The following is a 17988-nucleotide window of genomic DNA, read 5'->3' on the forward strand; positions in this document are numbered from 1 at the left end:
TTTCTTATTGCTTTAGCCCTGCCTGACTCGCCGAGGAGAGGCTGCTTGAATGCGGTGGGAGCTGTGTTTGTTCGTCTTTCTCTTCGTTGAAGCGATGTTATCCATTATTGCATCCCACCGCAAAACCGAAATGTTCCCAAACGTTAGATCTTAACGAGGCAGGAGGGTCTTCCAGCTCTGACTTTTGCATGTTGTAGTAGCCCGGTCGCTGCTAGCATGCCGTGTGTTGTGCCTCGGTGTGCATTGTTTACACAACGTGCGGTGCGCTACTTAATATGTCCGTGTGGAAACTCGTTCGGTACACCTCTGAATCTAACCGAATCCCCCGTACCGAAACGGTTCAATACAAATACACGTACCGTTACACCCTTAGTATTAACTCTTTCAAGTACAAACCCCGTTTCCATATGAGTTGGGAAATTGTGTTAGATGTACTGTATTTTTCGGACTATGAGTCGCAGTTTTCTTCATAGTTCCAGTGCGACTTATATGTTTTTTTCCTTTTTTATTATGCATTTTCGGCAGGTGCGACTTATACTCCGGTGCGACTTATACTCCGAAAAATACGGTAAATATAAACGGAATACAATGATTTGCAAATCCTTTTAAACCAATATTCAATTGAATGCACTACAAAGACAAGATATTTGATGTTCAAACGCATAAACTTTATTATTTTTTTGCAAATAATAATTAACGTAGAATTTCATGGCTGCAACATGTGCCAAAGTAGTTGGGAAAGGGCATGTTCACCACTGTGTTACATGGCCTTTCCTTTTAACAACACTCAGTAAACGTTTGGGAACTGAGGAGACACATTTTTGAAGCTTCTCAGGTGGAATTATTTCCCATTCTTGCTTGATGTACAGCTTAAGTTGTTCAACAGTCCGGGGGTCTCCGTTGTGGTATTTTAGGCTTCATAATGCGCCACACATTTTCAATGGGAGACAGGTCTGGACTACAGGCAGGCCAGTCTAGTACCCGCACTCTTTTACTATGAAGCCACATTGATGTAACACGTGGCTTGGCATTGTCTTGCTGAAATAAGCAGGGACGTCCATGGTAACGTTGCTTGGATGGCAACATATGTTGCTCCAAAACCTGTATGTACCTTTCAGCATTAATGGTGCCTTCACAGATTTGTAAGTTACCCATGTCTTGGGCACTAAAACACCCCCATACCATCACACATGCTGGCTTTTCAACTTTGCACCTATAACAATCCGGATGGTTCTTTTCCTCTTTGGTCCGGAGGACACGACGTCCACAGTTTCCAAAAACAATTTGAAATGTGGACTCGTCAGACCACAGAACACGTTTCCACTTTACGGCGTTTCTGGGTGTTGTTGATAAACGGTTTTCGCCTTGCATAGGAGAGTTTTAATTTGCACTTACAGATGTAGCGACCAACTGCAGTTACTGACAGTGGGTTTCTGAAGTGTTCCTGAGCCCACGTGGTGATATCTTTTACACACTGATGTTTCTTGTTGATGCAGTACAGCCTGAGGGATCGAAGGTCACAGGCTTAGCTGCTTACGTGCAGGGATTTCTCCAGATTCTCTGAACCCTTTGATGATATTATGGACCGTAGATGGTGAAATCCCTAAATTCCTTGCAATAGCTGGTTGAGAAAGGTTTTTCTTAAACTGTTCAACAATTTGCTCACGCATATGTTGACAAAGTGGTGACCCTCGCCCCATCCTTGTTTGTGAATGACTGAGCATTTCATGGAATCTACTTTTATACCCAATCATGGCACCCACCTGTTCCCATTTTGCCTGTTCACCTGTGGGATGTTCCAAATAAGTGTTTGATGAGCATTCCTCAACTTTATCAGTATTTATTTCCACTTTTCCCAACTTCTTTGGCACGTGTTGATTATTTGCAACAAAAATAGAAAAGTTTATCAGTTTGAACATCAAATATGTTGTCTTTGTAGCATATTCAACTGAATATGGGTTGAAAATGATTTGCAAATCATTGTATTCCGTTTATATTTACATCTAACACAATTTCCCAACTCATATGGAAACGGGGTTTGTAATATCAATGACATAATGCATTTATAAATGTAGGCATGTTTGTACCATTTTTGTTGTCAAATTTACTAGCAATTAATTTAAAGACTACCAAATTATTATTTTTATTTTTTAACGGGCATGACGGCACGCCATCACGTCGCGACATTGCTGGTTTTACGAGCAGAGGAGCATGTTCGGCAGCGCACAAACACGCAGTACTTACAAGCAGACACAGTGTGTAGACAGAAAAGGGAGAATGGAGAGCATTTTGGCCTAAAAACTGATGATAAAGGTGAAGTTATAACACTGAAACACCCTCAGGAGGAGGTGCTTTAAGACATGGCTAGCTAGCTAGCAGCTAACATAAATTCGCAGTAAGCAGTGTTTCGGCTACTTCTAAATTACTAATTCTCACCTCCATGGCGACAATTAAAGTAAGTTTCTTTACAAGTATCATCCCTGCAGGACGAGGAATAGCTAAACATGCTTCACTACACACCGTAGGAGGATACAATAGCTCACCGGCGTCACCGCTAACAAAAGCTAGTGCGCCTGAATGTAAACAAATGCCATGGGTGGATCTACACCTAACATCCACTGTAATGATACCAAGTACAGGAGCGTATCTAGTCGATACTACTATGATTACATCTATATTTTAAATCATATTATGTTTATAAACTCAGAAAATATGTCCCTGGACACATGAGGACTTGAATTATGACCAATGTATGATCCTGTAACTACTTGGTATTGGATCGATACCTAAATTTGTGGGATCATCCAAAACTAATGTAAAGTATCCAAACAACAGAAGAATAAGTGATTATTATATTTTAACAGAAGTGTAGATAGAACATGTTAACACAAAAAATAACCAGATATTAACAGTAAATGAACAAGTGGATTAATAATCCATTTTTACAGCTTGTCCTTTATAATTTTGACAAAATAATAGAATGAGGAATGACACAATATGTTACTGCATACGTCAGCAGACTAAATATTTGTTTACTTATTACTAAAAGACAAGTTGTCTAGTATGTTCACAATTTTATTTAAGGCCAAAATTGTTCTTCGATTGAAATAAGAAACATATGTTTAATGTACGGTAAGATGTTTTGTCAAAATAAAGCCAATAATACAATTTTTGTGTGGTCCCTTTTATTTAGAAAAGTATCGAAATACATTTTGGTACCGGTACCAAAATATTGGCATCCTGACAACCCTTGTATATATATATATTAATATTAGAGATGTCCGATAATATTACTTTAAATGTAATATCGGAAATTATCGGTATCATTTTTTTTATTAACGGTATCGTTTTTTGTTTGGTTTTTTGTGGGGTTTTTTTTGTATTAAATAAACATAAAAAACACAAGATACACTTACAATTAGTGCACCAACCCAAAAAACCTCCCTCCCCCATTTACACTCATTCACACAAAAGGGCTGTTTCTTTCTGTTATTAATATTGTGGTTCCTACATTATATATCAATATATATCAATACAGTCTGCAAGGGATACAGTCCGTAAGCACACATGATTGTGTGTGCTGCTGGTCCACTAATAGTACTAACAGTTAATTTGCCTAATTTTCATTAATTACTAGTTTCTATGTAACTGTTTTTATATTGTTTTACTTACTTTTTTATTCAATAATTTTTTTTAAATTTATTTATCTTATTTTATTAATTTTTTAAAAAAGGACCTTATCTTCGCCATACCTGGTTGTCCAAATTAGGCATAATAATGTGTTGATTCCACGACTGTATGTATCGGTATCGGTTAATTTCGGTATCGGTAATTAAGAGTTGGACAATATCGGATATCGGCAAAAAGCCATTATTGGACATCCCTAATTAATATATGATATACATATATATATATTATATTAATATAATTGAATATTAAGAGTATGTGAAAGTTCAACTTCTACCTTGTTTAGTTCTGTAACAACCTCCTTAAAGTTTTGTAATCAGTCAAAATATCAAGCAGCTAAAATGCACCAAACATGGATAAGTGTGCAGAGTGATTTGCATATTTCCCCGCATGCTTTGTAATTGATTTAAATGGGTGTAATTCTGAATTTTTATGGTGAATGGACATTTTCTATAATGTTCACAAAGTTCAGTGAGCGGGTTGTGTTATGTGTGACCATGTCTGTTGTGTTGGTTGGATTTTTTTAATTTCCCCCCCATGACTAAGGAAGGTTGTTTGCATTGGGTCATATAAAGTAAATGCTTATCTACACTTTCTTCAGAGCATCATTAAAGGTATTTGACCTGAAATACTCATATTTTCCACTAGATACTTACATAACAGTGGCATCAAAATTGTAAGACTAAAAAAAAATCAATGCAATCTCCTTTTAAGTAAGCTCCTTATCAAACTCATGCTGTCTCGCAGGCCAAATTGAAGACCTGAGCGTGCCCGTAGCTTGGACATCCTAGGTCTAATCACTCTAAAACTACTACACAATTCAAATTTACCAATGACTTGTTTAATAGTGCTATAAATGGTGCACATTTTCATGGATTTAATCAAATCTGTTGTCATTTACCCACACCACAGGCTATTTATCTTTCTAATAATGATGTATTTTGGTACATTTGCCTCGCAATAGTAAACAGTGCATTTCTATCGAAGACTGTCAATCTTTTATGATGATCAGTACTGCTCTTCGTATATATAAACAACTACAAAAAAAGATGCACTTATGTAGATAATGCTGTCATTTATACAGGATATCCAATTTGATCCTTCTCCTTCAGTCATCTCTTCATGATCTGTTCAAAAGTATCAATATGGGGAAATAAATACAACAGCACAGTTTGTTCACTAACTATCCTGCAAAAAAGCAGTCACAACAATATGTCTTACCAGTTATACAGCAGTGTTTCTTAACCATAAGGCCAATTGTGGGCTGTGTAATATAGTAGTAGCCCATACTTGCCAACCTTGATACCTCCGATTTCGGGAGGTGGGGGCGTGGTCAGGGGGTGGGGCGGGGCGTGGTTGGGGGCGTGGTTAAGTGGGGAGGAGTATATTGACAGCTAGAATTCACCAAGTCAAGTATTTCATATATATATATATATATATATATATATATATATATATATATATATATATATATATATATATATATATATAATCTACATCCTGAAAATATGCAAACAAAACTGTGTTTAGATAAATAATTGATACTTCAAATTTGCATAAATAAATATTAAGGAATATAACATAACTTGGCTTCTGAGAGTTTCAAAATGTAATGAAGAAAATGCTAAAGTTGTTGATAAACAAGCAATTATTTTAATAATTAAATATGGTCATTTTAAATGAATTATTATGATAATTTAAAATCAATTATTTCAAATATGTTTATTTTAATGTATAATTCTATGGCTGGATATAATAAGGAGTCACGAAAAAATACAAATAAAAATACAATTAATTTTGATGTTTTTAAAATATAGTAAAAATGTATTTAGTTTTTTTTTTTTTTTAATTAATAAATATATTTATTTTTAGGTAAAATAAACATAATACTACAATTTATCTCTAGTCTGGATGATTTAGTTCTTGTCACCCTGTTGTCCTCCCGTCATGAAAAAAGGCTGTCCTCACTCAGGTCTGCATGGAGCTGGAGGGGGCGTGGCTTCCAGCTCCGGCTGAAAATCGGGAGAATTTCGGGAGAATATTTGTCCCGGGAGGTTTTCGGGAGAGGCGCTGAATTTCGGGAGTCTCCCGGAAAATTCGGGAGGGTTGGCAAGTATGTAGTAGCCTACAAATAATATTGCATTTTTTTTTTTTGTTCTTACTCTCCAGCAGAGAATATCCCCTTCCTCCAGTCTGGCCAGCAGCAGCACCTCCCCCTCCTCCACATTACAGCCCCCTGCTGAAGTGGAGGGTAACAACAACAATAAACAAACTTCATCCATCCAAGCCTGTGTCTCCTCCCCCTCATCAACCCTGGAGAGTCGAGATAGTGGCATCATAGGTATGGATGATACTGCAGATACAGTGAGGAAAATAACCGTTTGATCTGCTGCTCATTAGATAAGTTTACCGCCTAACAAAGGCAGGAACATTCATGGTGAGGTTTCTTGTAACAGAGTGTCAGAATATCAACAGAAAAATCCAGAAAAAACATAAAGTAATGGTACAGTACAAAACGCATTTGCATTTAATTGAGGGAAATAAGCGTTTGATCTCCCTACCAACCAGCAATAATTCTGAACCACACAAATCCGTGGCCACGTGTCACACAAATTAAGAAGACACATGGGCAACCCCTCTGAAATTACCAATAAACACCCCAATTGTTTTCAAGCTTTGGGAGAATGTGATGTGGTCACATGGAGACCAACATTTAGGTCTTTGGTGTGGATTTTACTCAGAGAAATGCTGAATATGACCCCAGGACCATCCCCACTGTCCAACCTCTAAGTCTCCAACATTCTGCTTTGGGGTTTCACTGTTAGGGTTGCAGGAAAACTTCACCGCATGGCCTGACCATGTATCGTAAATTCTTAGATTAGAACCTCCTGGCTTCAGCCAGAACACTGAGGAAGGGTAATGGTTCAGTCTTTTGGCAGGAAAATGACCCAAAACATACAACCAAGGCCACAGAAGAGTGGCTCAAGAAGAATCACATGCAGATTCAGGATTAGCCCCGCCAGTTCTCTGGACCTCAATCCGATGTCAAGTCTTTGAAGGGAAATAAAACGTCAAGTTGCCAAGTGACGGCCTCGAAACCATCAGAATTTGGAAAGTGTCTGTAAAGAGGAGTGTATCTCCTGAGACGTGCGCAACCTTAGTAACTAACTACAGGAAACGTCTGACATCTGTGCTTGCCAACAAGGGCTTCTCCTGTAAGGTCACATTTTGCTTCGATTTTTTTGTTGATATTCTGTTTCTTTTTTATAAAAGAAACCATAACAATGTCTTTGTCAGGGGATACACTTAACATGATGACATTAATCTACATTTAAAACACTCTCTTGTGGTCTAGATAAGTATTAGCTATGCTTTGGTGTCAATTTTGCTCCACAGTCACTTATATATTAAGTCTGTCTGCAAGATGTTCGATTCTGGAGGTGTTCCCAGATTGGAACTGAAACCATGCCTCACCCTCTCCATAAGTATCATGATGTGCCTTTTGAAAATGCACAGTGTTAAAATGTATATCTTGAAGTCATCACCGCTATTTTTTTTTCATACACGCTCGAAGATAGACTTCATAAACATTATATAGATTCACCCGGTCACAACATTAGGTACACCTGCACACTCGCCGATCGATTCGGACTGCATTAAAAAAAAAAAGCTGTTTATATTATAAAAATGTTATGTCACTGCATGTTGCAAGTTGGTGTTGTTATGCACATGTCACAATGACTACTTTCGCTTACCGTATTTTTCGGACTATAAGTCGCAGTTATTATCCTCTGCAGTTCCCAGAAGGCAGCCAAAAGGGTGTTAGTTTAAAATGTACCACTCCACGACCGACAATTAGCCACTTTTCTGTTGTAAACGCATCCATTTTGTCAGAATGTAGTGGACCACTCGAATGCTCAGATCAGGGGTAGAGGTACGCTTGAACAAAGTGAAGCTTCAGACATCTATGGAGAGTTGTCGTGTTGCTGAAGGACTGTGTCTCTAAACTGAACTGAAATTCTATTTCTTATGTAAGTCCATATTTTCAAGTGCCCTTTTGCAAAACTGCCGTTGACCTTTTAGGTTGTTTTTATTTGATAGTGTATTTGTTTCTGCAACATTTTTTTTGTAAAATGTTAACTTTTTTCTCTAAAATATTCTTACAGTGAATAATTGTTGTACAATAACAACTTTTTTCACACAACATTCCTAACTTTGTAAAAAAAAAAAAAAAAAGAAGACTTTGCCACAATATTTTTCACTATGCTTCAATCATGTAAAATGAGATACGTATTTTTTTAATTTAAACTTTTGTCTAAAAAATATTCCTACACTGCATCATTCTTGTACAATGAGAACTTATTTCTCACATTATGAACTTTTAAACTTTAAAATAATATATTTGACTTTAACCTTGTAAAATTACATAATTTTATCTTGTGAAAAAAAAAATTCTCAGACTATTCGTAAATATTACTGTATGACAACTTTTTTTAATTACTCTTTCACAGTATAATTGACTTCAATCATGAAAAATGGCATACTTTTTTCTTAAAGAAATAAACTTTTTTCTTAAAATGTTTTTTGAAAATTTCCTCACAATTCTTGTAAAATATTTTTTCACTCACAATATTGTGTTTTTCTACAAATAAAATACTTTTTCCACAATATACAGTATTTGACTTTAATTCTGTAAAATGGGGTATTTTTTTTCTTGAAACATTTTTTTTTAATTTTCTCAAACTATTCCGGCATAATTCTTGTACAATAATATATTCGACTTTAATCTTGTAAAATTACATATTTTTGTCTTGTAAAATAAAACCTTTTTCCTCAGAATATTCCTAGTAAATTCTCTGACAACTTTTTCTCACAATATTGAAACCTTTTTACAAAAACATGTGTCTTCTGTAGAGACACCAGAGTACCGGATTTTTCGGACTATAAGTCGCAGTTTTTTTTCATAGTTTGGCCGGGGGTGCGACTTATACTCAGGAGCGACTTATGTGTGAAATTATTAACACATTACCGTAAAATATCAAATAATATTATTTAGCTCATTCACGTAAGAGACTAGACCAGGGGTCGGGACCCTTTTTGGCTAAGAGAGCCATGGAAGCCAAATATTTTAAAATGTATTTCCGTGAGAGCCATATAATATTACAACTAAATGCGTGCATTTTTAAGTAAGACCAACATTAGAGTATAACACGTCTGTTATTCTTTTTAATAACATTTTTATTCTGAAGCTAACTAATAATGAATAAAATACTTCTTAACAATAATGCGACTTCTTGAACAGGTGCGGTAGAAAACAAATGGATGAGAATGTTTTATATTTTGAACGTTATTTTTAACACTGAATAACAGTGGAATTATTCATTACTTATTGTGTTAAGCAATGTCAGCTAAAATCAATCTGAGAGCCAGATGCAGTCATCAATAGAGCCACATCTGGCTCTAGAGCCATAGGTTCCCTACCCCTGGACTAGACGTATAAGATTTCATGGGATTTAGTGATTAGGAGTGACAGATTGTTTGGTAAACGTATAGCATGTTCTATATGTTATAGTTATTTGAATGACTCTTACCATAATATGTTACGTTAACATACCAGTTGGTTATTTATGCCTCATATAACGTACACTTATTCAGCATGTTGTTCACTATTCTTTATTTATTTTAAATTGCCTTTCAAATGTCTATTCTTGGTGTTGGCTTTTATCAAATACATTTCCCCCAAAAATGTGACTTATACTCCAGTGCGACTTATATATGTTTTTTTCCTTCTTTATTATGCATTTTCGGCCGGTGCGACTTATACTCCGGAGCGACTTATACTCCGAAAAATACGGTAACTTTTTTATTGTGTGTGTACTCAAGGCCAAGCGCTTGACTTAATGTCTAAAGAAGTGCTTCTACCACAACTTAGACTGCAAAAAAACGGAAACCATAACTGCGTGCAATATGCCCAAGTCAACAGCAAAATGCATTAACTTTATGATTCGATGCTTTGGTATTGTTTAACACAAGTATCCAACATTGTAACAACATTTATAAGTCAAAAAAGACAAAATTCATCATAGGTTCCCTTAAAGGGGAACATTATCACAATTTCAGAAGGGTTAAAACCATTAAAAATCAGTTCCCAGTGGCTTATTTTATTTTTCGAAGTTTTTTTCAAAATTTTACCCATCACGCAATATCCCTAAAAAAAGCTTCAAAGTGCCTGATTTTAACCATCGTCCATTTTCCTGTGACGTCACATAGTGATGCCAACACAAACAAACATGGCGGATAGAACAGCAAGATATAGCGACATTAGCTCGGATTCAGACTCGGATTTCAGCGGCTTAAGCGATTCAACAGATTACGCATGTATTGAAACAGATGATAGTAGTGTGAAGGCAGGTAGCGAAAACGAAATTGAAGAAGAAACTGAAGCTATTGAGCCATATCGGTTTGAACCGTATGCAAGCGAAAACGACGAAAATGACACGACAGCCAGCGACACGGGAGAAAGCGAGGACAAATTCGGCGATCGCCTTCTAACCAACGATTGGTATGTGTTTGTTTGGCATTAAAGGAAACTAACAACTATGAACTAGGTTTACAGCATATGAAATACATTTGGCAACATGCACTTTGAGAGTGCAGACAGCCCAGTTTTCATCAATTAATATATTCTGTAGACATACCCTCATCCGCTCTCTTTTCCTGGGGGTCTGGCGGCAGATTTCTTTGATTTTATCGTTGGAAATGCATCTGCTTTGAGTGTCGCAGGATATCCACACATTCTTGCCATCTCTGTCGTAGCATAGCCTTCGTCGGTAAAGTGTGCGGAACAAACGTCCAATTTCTTGCCACTTTCGCATCTTTGGGCCACTGGTGCAACTTGAATCCGTCCCTGTTCGTGTTGTTACACCCTCCGACAACACACCGACGAGGCATGATGTCTCCAAGGTACGGAAAACAGTCGAAAAAAGGGAAAATAACAGAGCTGATTTGACTCGGTGTTTGAGAAAATGGCGGATTGCTTCCCGATGCTCAGAGAGCGAATATTAGAAAGGCGTTTAATTCACCAAAATTCACCCATTTAGAGTTCGGAAATCGGTTAAAAAAATACATGGTCTTTTTTCTGCAACATCAAGGTATATATTGACGCTTACATAGGTCTGGTGATAATGTTCCCCTTTAAGAAAATCAGCAGTAAGTCAAATAATATTTTTTAGGTCTACATTGAGAACCTTCTGTGTGTCAATTATGAACTGAAATGTCTTTCAGCCACATTGACCAGCTATTCTGTTGAATCAGCACCAGAGCATGACGACAACACCAAACACGCCAGTGACGGTTACCAAGGCAGCAGCCTCAAACTCAGGAGACAAGGGGGATGGCCAGTGGTGACCTCAACCTCCTCCTCCTCTATGGTTGCGACAGGAAGCTTGAACGATGACTTCCCGTACAAGGCGGGGGACAGCATGGCCTCCACATACAGCCTGAACAAACTCCACCCAGAATGGGGACAAGATGCAAATCGCTTGTCTGGATCCACCCACTCCATCCCGCTCTATCTTATGCCCCGCCCAAACTCTGTTGCTGGTAAGATGGATTTTGTGTGTGTGTGTGTTTGTGTGTATCAGTCATTCAGTACATCTTCCTGTTAGGAAGGAAGTCTATCTCTTCTTCTCAACTTTTGTGAGCTGACAAGAAACCGCAACGTTTGAGTACTTGCTTGGATTTTGTTTAAAAAACAACATATTTTTGCAAATATTTTTTTAGAGATGCGATAAATGCTTCAAAATGTAATATCGGAATTTATCGGTATTGGTTTCAACCTCCCGATTTTCCCGGGAGACTCCGGAATTTCAGCGTCCCTCCATTCACCCAATTTCCACCCAGACAACATTATTGGGGGCGTGCCTTAAAGGCACTGCCTTTAGCGTACTCTACAACCCGTCATCACGTCCGCTTTTCCTCCATACAAACAGCGTGCCGGCCCAGTCACATAATATATGCGGCTTTTAAACACACATATGTGAATGCAATGCGTACGTGATCAACAGCCATACAGGTCACACAGAGGGTGGCCGTACAAACAACTTTAACACTGTTACAAATATGCGCCACACTGTGAACTAAAACCAAACAAGAATGACAAACACATTTCGGGAGAACATTCCCAACATAAACACAACAGAACAAATACCCAGAATCCCTTGTGGCACTAACTCTTCCGGGACACTACAATATACACCCGCCGCTACCACCAAACCCGTCCCCCCATCTCCCGAATTCGGAGGTCTCAAGGTTCGCTGATGGATGGATGATCTAGTGTACTCTGGACTGAAGCTGTGTGCCTTCATTGTTTTTGTAGCTGTTGTTTTGAGGCTTGTTTAAAAAAAATAATGCACTTTGTGAAAGTCAAAGTATAGTATTTCCCATAGTTGTAGTGTGTATCAGGGAGAGCATGTCCCAAATTCCAAGCTGCTGTTTTGAGGCATGTTAAAAAAGATAATGCACTTTGTGACTTCAATAATAAATATGGCAGGGCCATGTTGGCATTTTTTTTCCATAACTGGAGTTGAAGTTGTTCTCTTATTTTGGAAAACCTTGTTTTTGATTGATTGATTGAAACTTGTATTAGTAGATTGCACAGTACAGTACATATTCCGTACAATTGACCACTAAATGGTAACACCCCATCAGGTTTTTCAACTTGTTTAAGTCGGGGTCCACGTTAATCAATTCATGGTAAAGTTACATTGTTTAATGCATCCAGCGCGGCATCACAACAAAATTAGGCATAATAATATGTTACGACTGTATATATCGGTATCGGTTGATATCGGAATCGGTAATAAAGAGTTGGACTATATCGGAATATCGGATATCGGCAAAAAAGCCATTATCGGACATCTCTAGTTTTAACTAAACTAGTGCAGTGGAATCTGCTTAAGTTGGTTCCGATTGTGTTGACAACCCGTCTAGGTCAACCAAACCGGGGCCAATCCACAGTGGTATCACTAAAAAGTGCCAACTTAAAAGTCGACATACGTAGTCAGCCGCTTTACTTTGAAAAATCTTTATTTCTAAGCAGTGTGAAACGACAACAGCAAAATAACTACTGTGGAGTAAGTCTCAAAACAATAAAATATGCACACGGTAGCTTCTTGTTAAGTGTGAAGTAAGCTTCAAAATAAAAGCACGGCAATATTAACCGGGATTCTACCAAAACAACTAACAAAATGCCATTCAATTATTTTACTGTGTTTCCACCGGACAAAAAAATTGCACGTGTGAAAGCTTCATTGTCGTTATGGTCAAAACAAAAATACTGCTTCAGCTCTGTAAGATAAAGCAGTGTTTTTCAACCTTTTCTGAGACAAGGCACATTTTTTTCATTGAAAAAACCCCGAGGCACACCGCGAGCAGAAATTAAAAAAAAAAAAAAAATTAAACTCGGCAGCCGATATTGACAGTAAAAAGTTGTTCTCGCAATTGTTGGATATGACTTTAAACCATAACCAAGCATGCATCACTATAGCTCTTGTCTCAAAGTAGGTGTACTGTCACCACCTGTCACATCACCCCCTGACTTATTTGGACTTTTTTGCTGTTTTCCTGTGTGTAGTGTTTTAGTTCTTGTCTTGCGCTCCTATTTTGGTGGCTTCTTCTGTTTTGTTGGTATTTTCCTGTAGCAGTTTCATGTCTTCCTTGAACGCTATTCCCCGCACCTGCTTTGTTTTAGCAATCAAGACTATTTAAGTTGTTTTTATCCTTCTTGGTGTGGACATTGTTGATTGTCATATCATGTATGGATGTACATTGTGGACGCCGTCTGCTCCACGTGCTGTAAGTCTTTGCTGTCCTCCAGCATTCTGTTTTTGTTTACTATGCAGCCAGTTCAGTTTTAGCTTCGCATAGCCTTCCCTAAGCTTCAATGACTTTTCTTAGCAGCACTCATCTTTTGTTATTTTTGGTTTAAGCATTAGATACCTTTTTACCTGCACAATGCCTACCACTGTCTTCTGCATATTGTGATCACGACAAACATCTACAATGCAATTAGCTACCTGCTGCCACCTACTGATATGGAAGACTATTACATGGTTACTCTGCCGAGCTCTAGACAGCACAGACACTCAACAACGGCACATTTGCGGTTTGCAAAACATATTTTTAACCCAATTAGGTGAAATTACATAATCTCCCACGGCACACCAGGCTGTATCTCACGGCACACTAGTGTGCCGCGGCACAGTGGTTGAAAAACACTGAGGTAAAGGATAAAATGTCAACAAACTGCCGTAGGTTCATAAATCCTTTATTACCCATTCTCATAATGTCTGTGGATGACAACTGCTTATGTCGGCGTGAGTCAGCCAGTCAAACTACAAACCCCGTTTCTATATGAGTTGGGAAATTGTGTTAGATGTAAATATAAACGGAATACAATGATTTGCAAATCCTTTTCAACCCATATTCAGTTGAATATGCTACAAAGACAACATATTTGATGTTCAAACTCATAAACTTTATTTTTTTTTGCAAATAATAATTTACTCAGAATTTCATGGCTGCAACACGTGCCAAAGTAGTTGGGAAAGGACATGTTCACCACTGTGTTACATGGCCTTTCCTTTTAACAACACTCAGTAAACGTTTGGGAACTGAGGAGACACATTTTTTAAGCTTCTCAGGTGGAATTCTTTCCCATTCTTGCTTGATGTACAGCTTAAGTTGTTCAACAGTCCGGGGGTCTCCGTTGTGGTATTTTAGGCTTCATAATGCGCCACACATTTTCAATGGGAGACAGGTCTGGACTACAGGCAGGCCAGTCTAGTACCCGCACTCTTTTACTATGAAGCCACGTTGATGTGACACGTGGCTTGGCATTGTCTTGCTGAAATAAGCAGGGGCGTCCATGGTAACGTTGCTTGGATGGCAACATATGTTGCTCCAAAACCTGTATGTACCTTTCAGCATTAATGGTGCCTTCACAGATGTGTAAGTTACCCATGTCTTGGGCACTAATACACCCCCATACCATCACAGATGCTGGCTTTTCAACTTTGCACCTATAACAATCCGGATGGTTCTTTTCCTCTTTGGTCCGGAGGACACGACGCCCACAGTTTCCAAAAACAATTTGAAATGTAGACTCGTCAGACCACATAACACTTTTCCACTTTGTATCAGTCCATCTTAGATGAGCTCAGGCCCAGCGAAGTCGACGGCGTGTCTGGGTGTTGTTGATAGACGGTTTTCGCCTTGCATAGGAGAGTTTTAACTTGCACTTACAGATGTAGCGACCAACTGTAGTTACTGACAGTGGGTTTCTGAAGTGTGCCTGAGCCCATGTGGTGATATCCTTTACACACCGATGTCGCTTGTTGATGCAGTACAGCCTGAGGGATCGAAGGTCACGGGCTTAGCTGCTTACGTGCAGTGATTTCTCCAGATTCTCTGAACCCTTTGATGATATTATGGACCGTAGATGGTGAAATCCCTAAATTCCTTGTAATAGCTGGTTGTGAAAGGTTTTTCTTAAACTGTTCAACAATTTGCTCAAGCATTTGTTGACAAAGTGGTGACCTTCGCCCCATCCTTGTTTGTGAATGACTGAGCATTTCATGGAATCTACTTTTATACCCAATCATGGCACCCACCTGTTCCCAATTTGCCTGTTCACCTGTGGGATGTTCCAAATAAGTGTTTGATGAGCATTCCTCAACTTTATCAGTATTTATTGCCACCTTTCCCAACTTCTTTGTCACGTGTTGCTGGCATCAAATTCTAAAGTTAATGATTATTTGCAAAAAAAAAAAAAAAAGTTTATCAGTTTGAACATCAAATATGTTGTCTTTGTAGCATATTCAACTGAATATGGGTTGAAAATGATTTGTAAATCATTGTATTCCATTTATATTTACATCTAACGCAATTTCCCAACTCATATGGAAACGGGGTTTGTAAGTTCCATTGTACACCCAAGAAAAAGTTTCCGGGTCTCGACTACAGTGACCCATATACTCTTACAATATATCTGGTGACCTTGAGTCTTTACCCTGACAGTACATTACATAGTATTTCTACAAGTTGTTGCCTGCTTCATATAAAAACATAAACTGACAAATTTGATATTTAAGGTATACTTTTTTATCTAAGATCACAGTAACTATTGTGTAGGATCCTTTTGGCTTTGGAGCCAACATTACAAAGTGACCAGTTTAAAGTCATTGTCGACATCGTGGTCGTGTCTCGTCCTCATCTTCCCCTTTCTTCTTGGTCACTGACGCATGAACACTCAAGAGGGGAAAGGAAGGAAGTAACATGTATGACGTCTCATAACACACACAGGATATGCAGCCGAGTCAGCGCTAACATTCTCTGCGGTGTAACAGGCTTGTGACTGCATTGACTGTTTTCACACGTTTGGGTGAGTTTTCTCTTCTTGCAGGTAGCATAACTCGGTGTAAAGAAAATGTACTTTTTCGCTTTAACAAACTTCCGTCCCCAAATGGTGATATGCTGGACTTGGATCCGCAACTTTTGGAGAGCTTGTTTGCAGTGGTGTTGGAACACATGCAACGTTCATGCAGTGAAGATTTAGAGACAAGCAACTTGGATCGGCTCATTTTTTCTCAAGCTATATTGATGCAGTCATCACTGTGATCTTTATTACAGAGGAAAAAAAATATGGACTGAATTTGACTGTTGTCCCCGCGTTTTGTGCAATGCTTTTCTTTTATATGGGCTCAGCTAAAAGTGCATCTCAATTAGAATATTGTGCAAAAGAGTTGATTTATATCAAACTAGAGGCCAGGCTAAGAGATAATTTAAAGACTCAGGAAGCCTGTGCAGTTCTTGCTGGTCAGTGTGACACCAGCAGAAAAAAAATACTGAGAAATGTAGCTTACGTCTAGTATAAAGCCCAACTTTAAAGGGGAACATTATCACAATTTCAGAATGGGTAAAACCATTAAAAATCAGTTCCCAGTGGCTTATTATATTTTTCGAAGTTTTTTTCAAAATTTTACCCATCACGCAATATCCCTAAAAAAAAAGCTTCAAAGTGCCTGATTTTAACCATCGTTATAAACACTTGTCCATTTTCCTGTGACGTCACATAGTGATGCCAACACAAGAACAGCAAGCTATAGCGAAATTAGCTCGGATTCAGACTCGGATTTCAGCGGCTTAAGCGATTCAACAGATTACGCATGTATTGAAACGGATGGTTGTAGTGTGGAGGCAGGTAGCGAAAACGAAATTGAAGAAGAAACTGAAGCTATTGAGCCATATCGGTTTGAACCGTATGCAAGCGAAAACGACGAAAACGACACGACAGCCAGCGACACGGGAGAAAGCGAGGACGAATTCGGCGATCGCCTTCTAACCAACGATTGGTATGTGTTTGTTTGGCATTAAAGGAAACTAACAACTATGAACTAGGTTTACAGCATATGAAATACATTTGGCAACAGCATGCACCTTGAGAGTGCAGACAGCCCAGTTTTCATCAATTAATATATTCTGTAGACATACCCTCATCCGCTCTCTTTTCCTGGGGGTCTGGCGGCAGATTTCTTTGACTTTATAGTTGGAAATGCATCTGCTTTGAGTGTCGCAGGATATCCACACATTCTTGCCATCTCTGTCGTAGCATAGCTTTCGTCGGTAAAGTGTGCGGAACAAACGTCCAATTTCTTGCCACTTTCGCATCTTTGGGCCACTGGTGCAACTTGAGTCCGTTCCTGTTCGTGTTGTTACACCCTCCGACAACACACCGATGAGGCATGATGTCTCCAAGGTACGGAAAACAGTCGGAAAAACGGAAAATCACAGAGCTGATTTGACTCGGTATTTGAGAAAATGGCGGATTGCTTCCCGATGTGTGACGTCATCGCTCTGAGAGCGAATAATAGAAAGGCGTTTATTTCGCCAAAATTCACCCATTTAGAGTTCGGAAATCGGTTAAAAAAATATATGGTCTTTTTTCTGCAACATCAAAGTATATATTGACGCTTACATAGGTCTGGTGATAATGTTCCCCTTTAACTATTAAATGAACCAAAAATATGACTTATTTTATCTTTGTGAAAATATTGGACACAGTGTGTTGTCAAGCTTATGAGATGCGATGCAAGTATAAGCCACTGTGACACTATTGTTCTTTTTTATTTTATTATTATAATTTTTTTTTATAAATGTCTAATGATAATGTCAATGAGAGATTTTTAATCATTACTATGTTGATATTGTTACTAATATTGATACTGTTATTGATAATATTCA

General features: G+C 38.2%; 1 protein-coding gene across 7 annotated transcripts in view; it reads left to right on the plus strand.

Moving 5' to 3' along the window:
* The window catches only part of tanc2a (tetratricopeptide repeat, ankyrin repeat and coiled-coil containing 2a), a 180888-nt gene that overhangs the window by 93639 nt on the left and 69261 nt on the right, over nucleotides 1–17988 (plus strand). For 4 of the 7 annotated variants that reach the window (XM_061973756.1, XM_061973757.1, XM_061973752.1 and 1 more), the window contains 2 exons: nucleotides 5857–6028; nucleotides 10972–11289. In XM_061973756.1, coding sequence (XP_061829740.1) covers nucleotides 5857–6028; nucleotides 10972–11289 — 490 coding nt within the window. Of the gene's footprint in view, nucleotides 1–5856; nucleotides 6029–10971; nucleotides 11290–16013; nucleotides 16130–17988 lie in introns of those variants that run through there. The other 3 variants (XM_061973754.1, XM_061973753.1, XM_061973758.1) reach the window with 3 other exon arrangements.

The sequence above is a fragment of the Nerophis lumbriciformis genome, linkage group LG22 (genome assembly GCF_033978685.3).
Source record: "Nerophis lumbriciformis linkage group LG22, RoL_Nlum_v2.1, whole genome shotgun sequence".
Lineage (NCBI taxonomy): Eukaryota > Metazoa > Chordata > Actinopteri > Syngnathiformes > Syngnathidae > Nerophis > Nerophis lumbriciformis.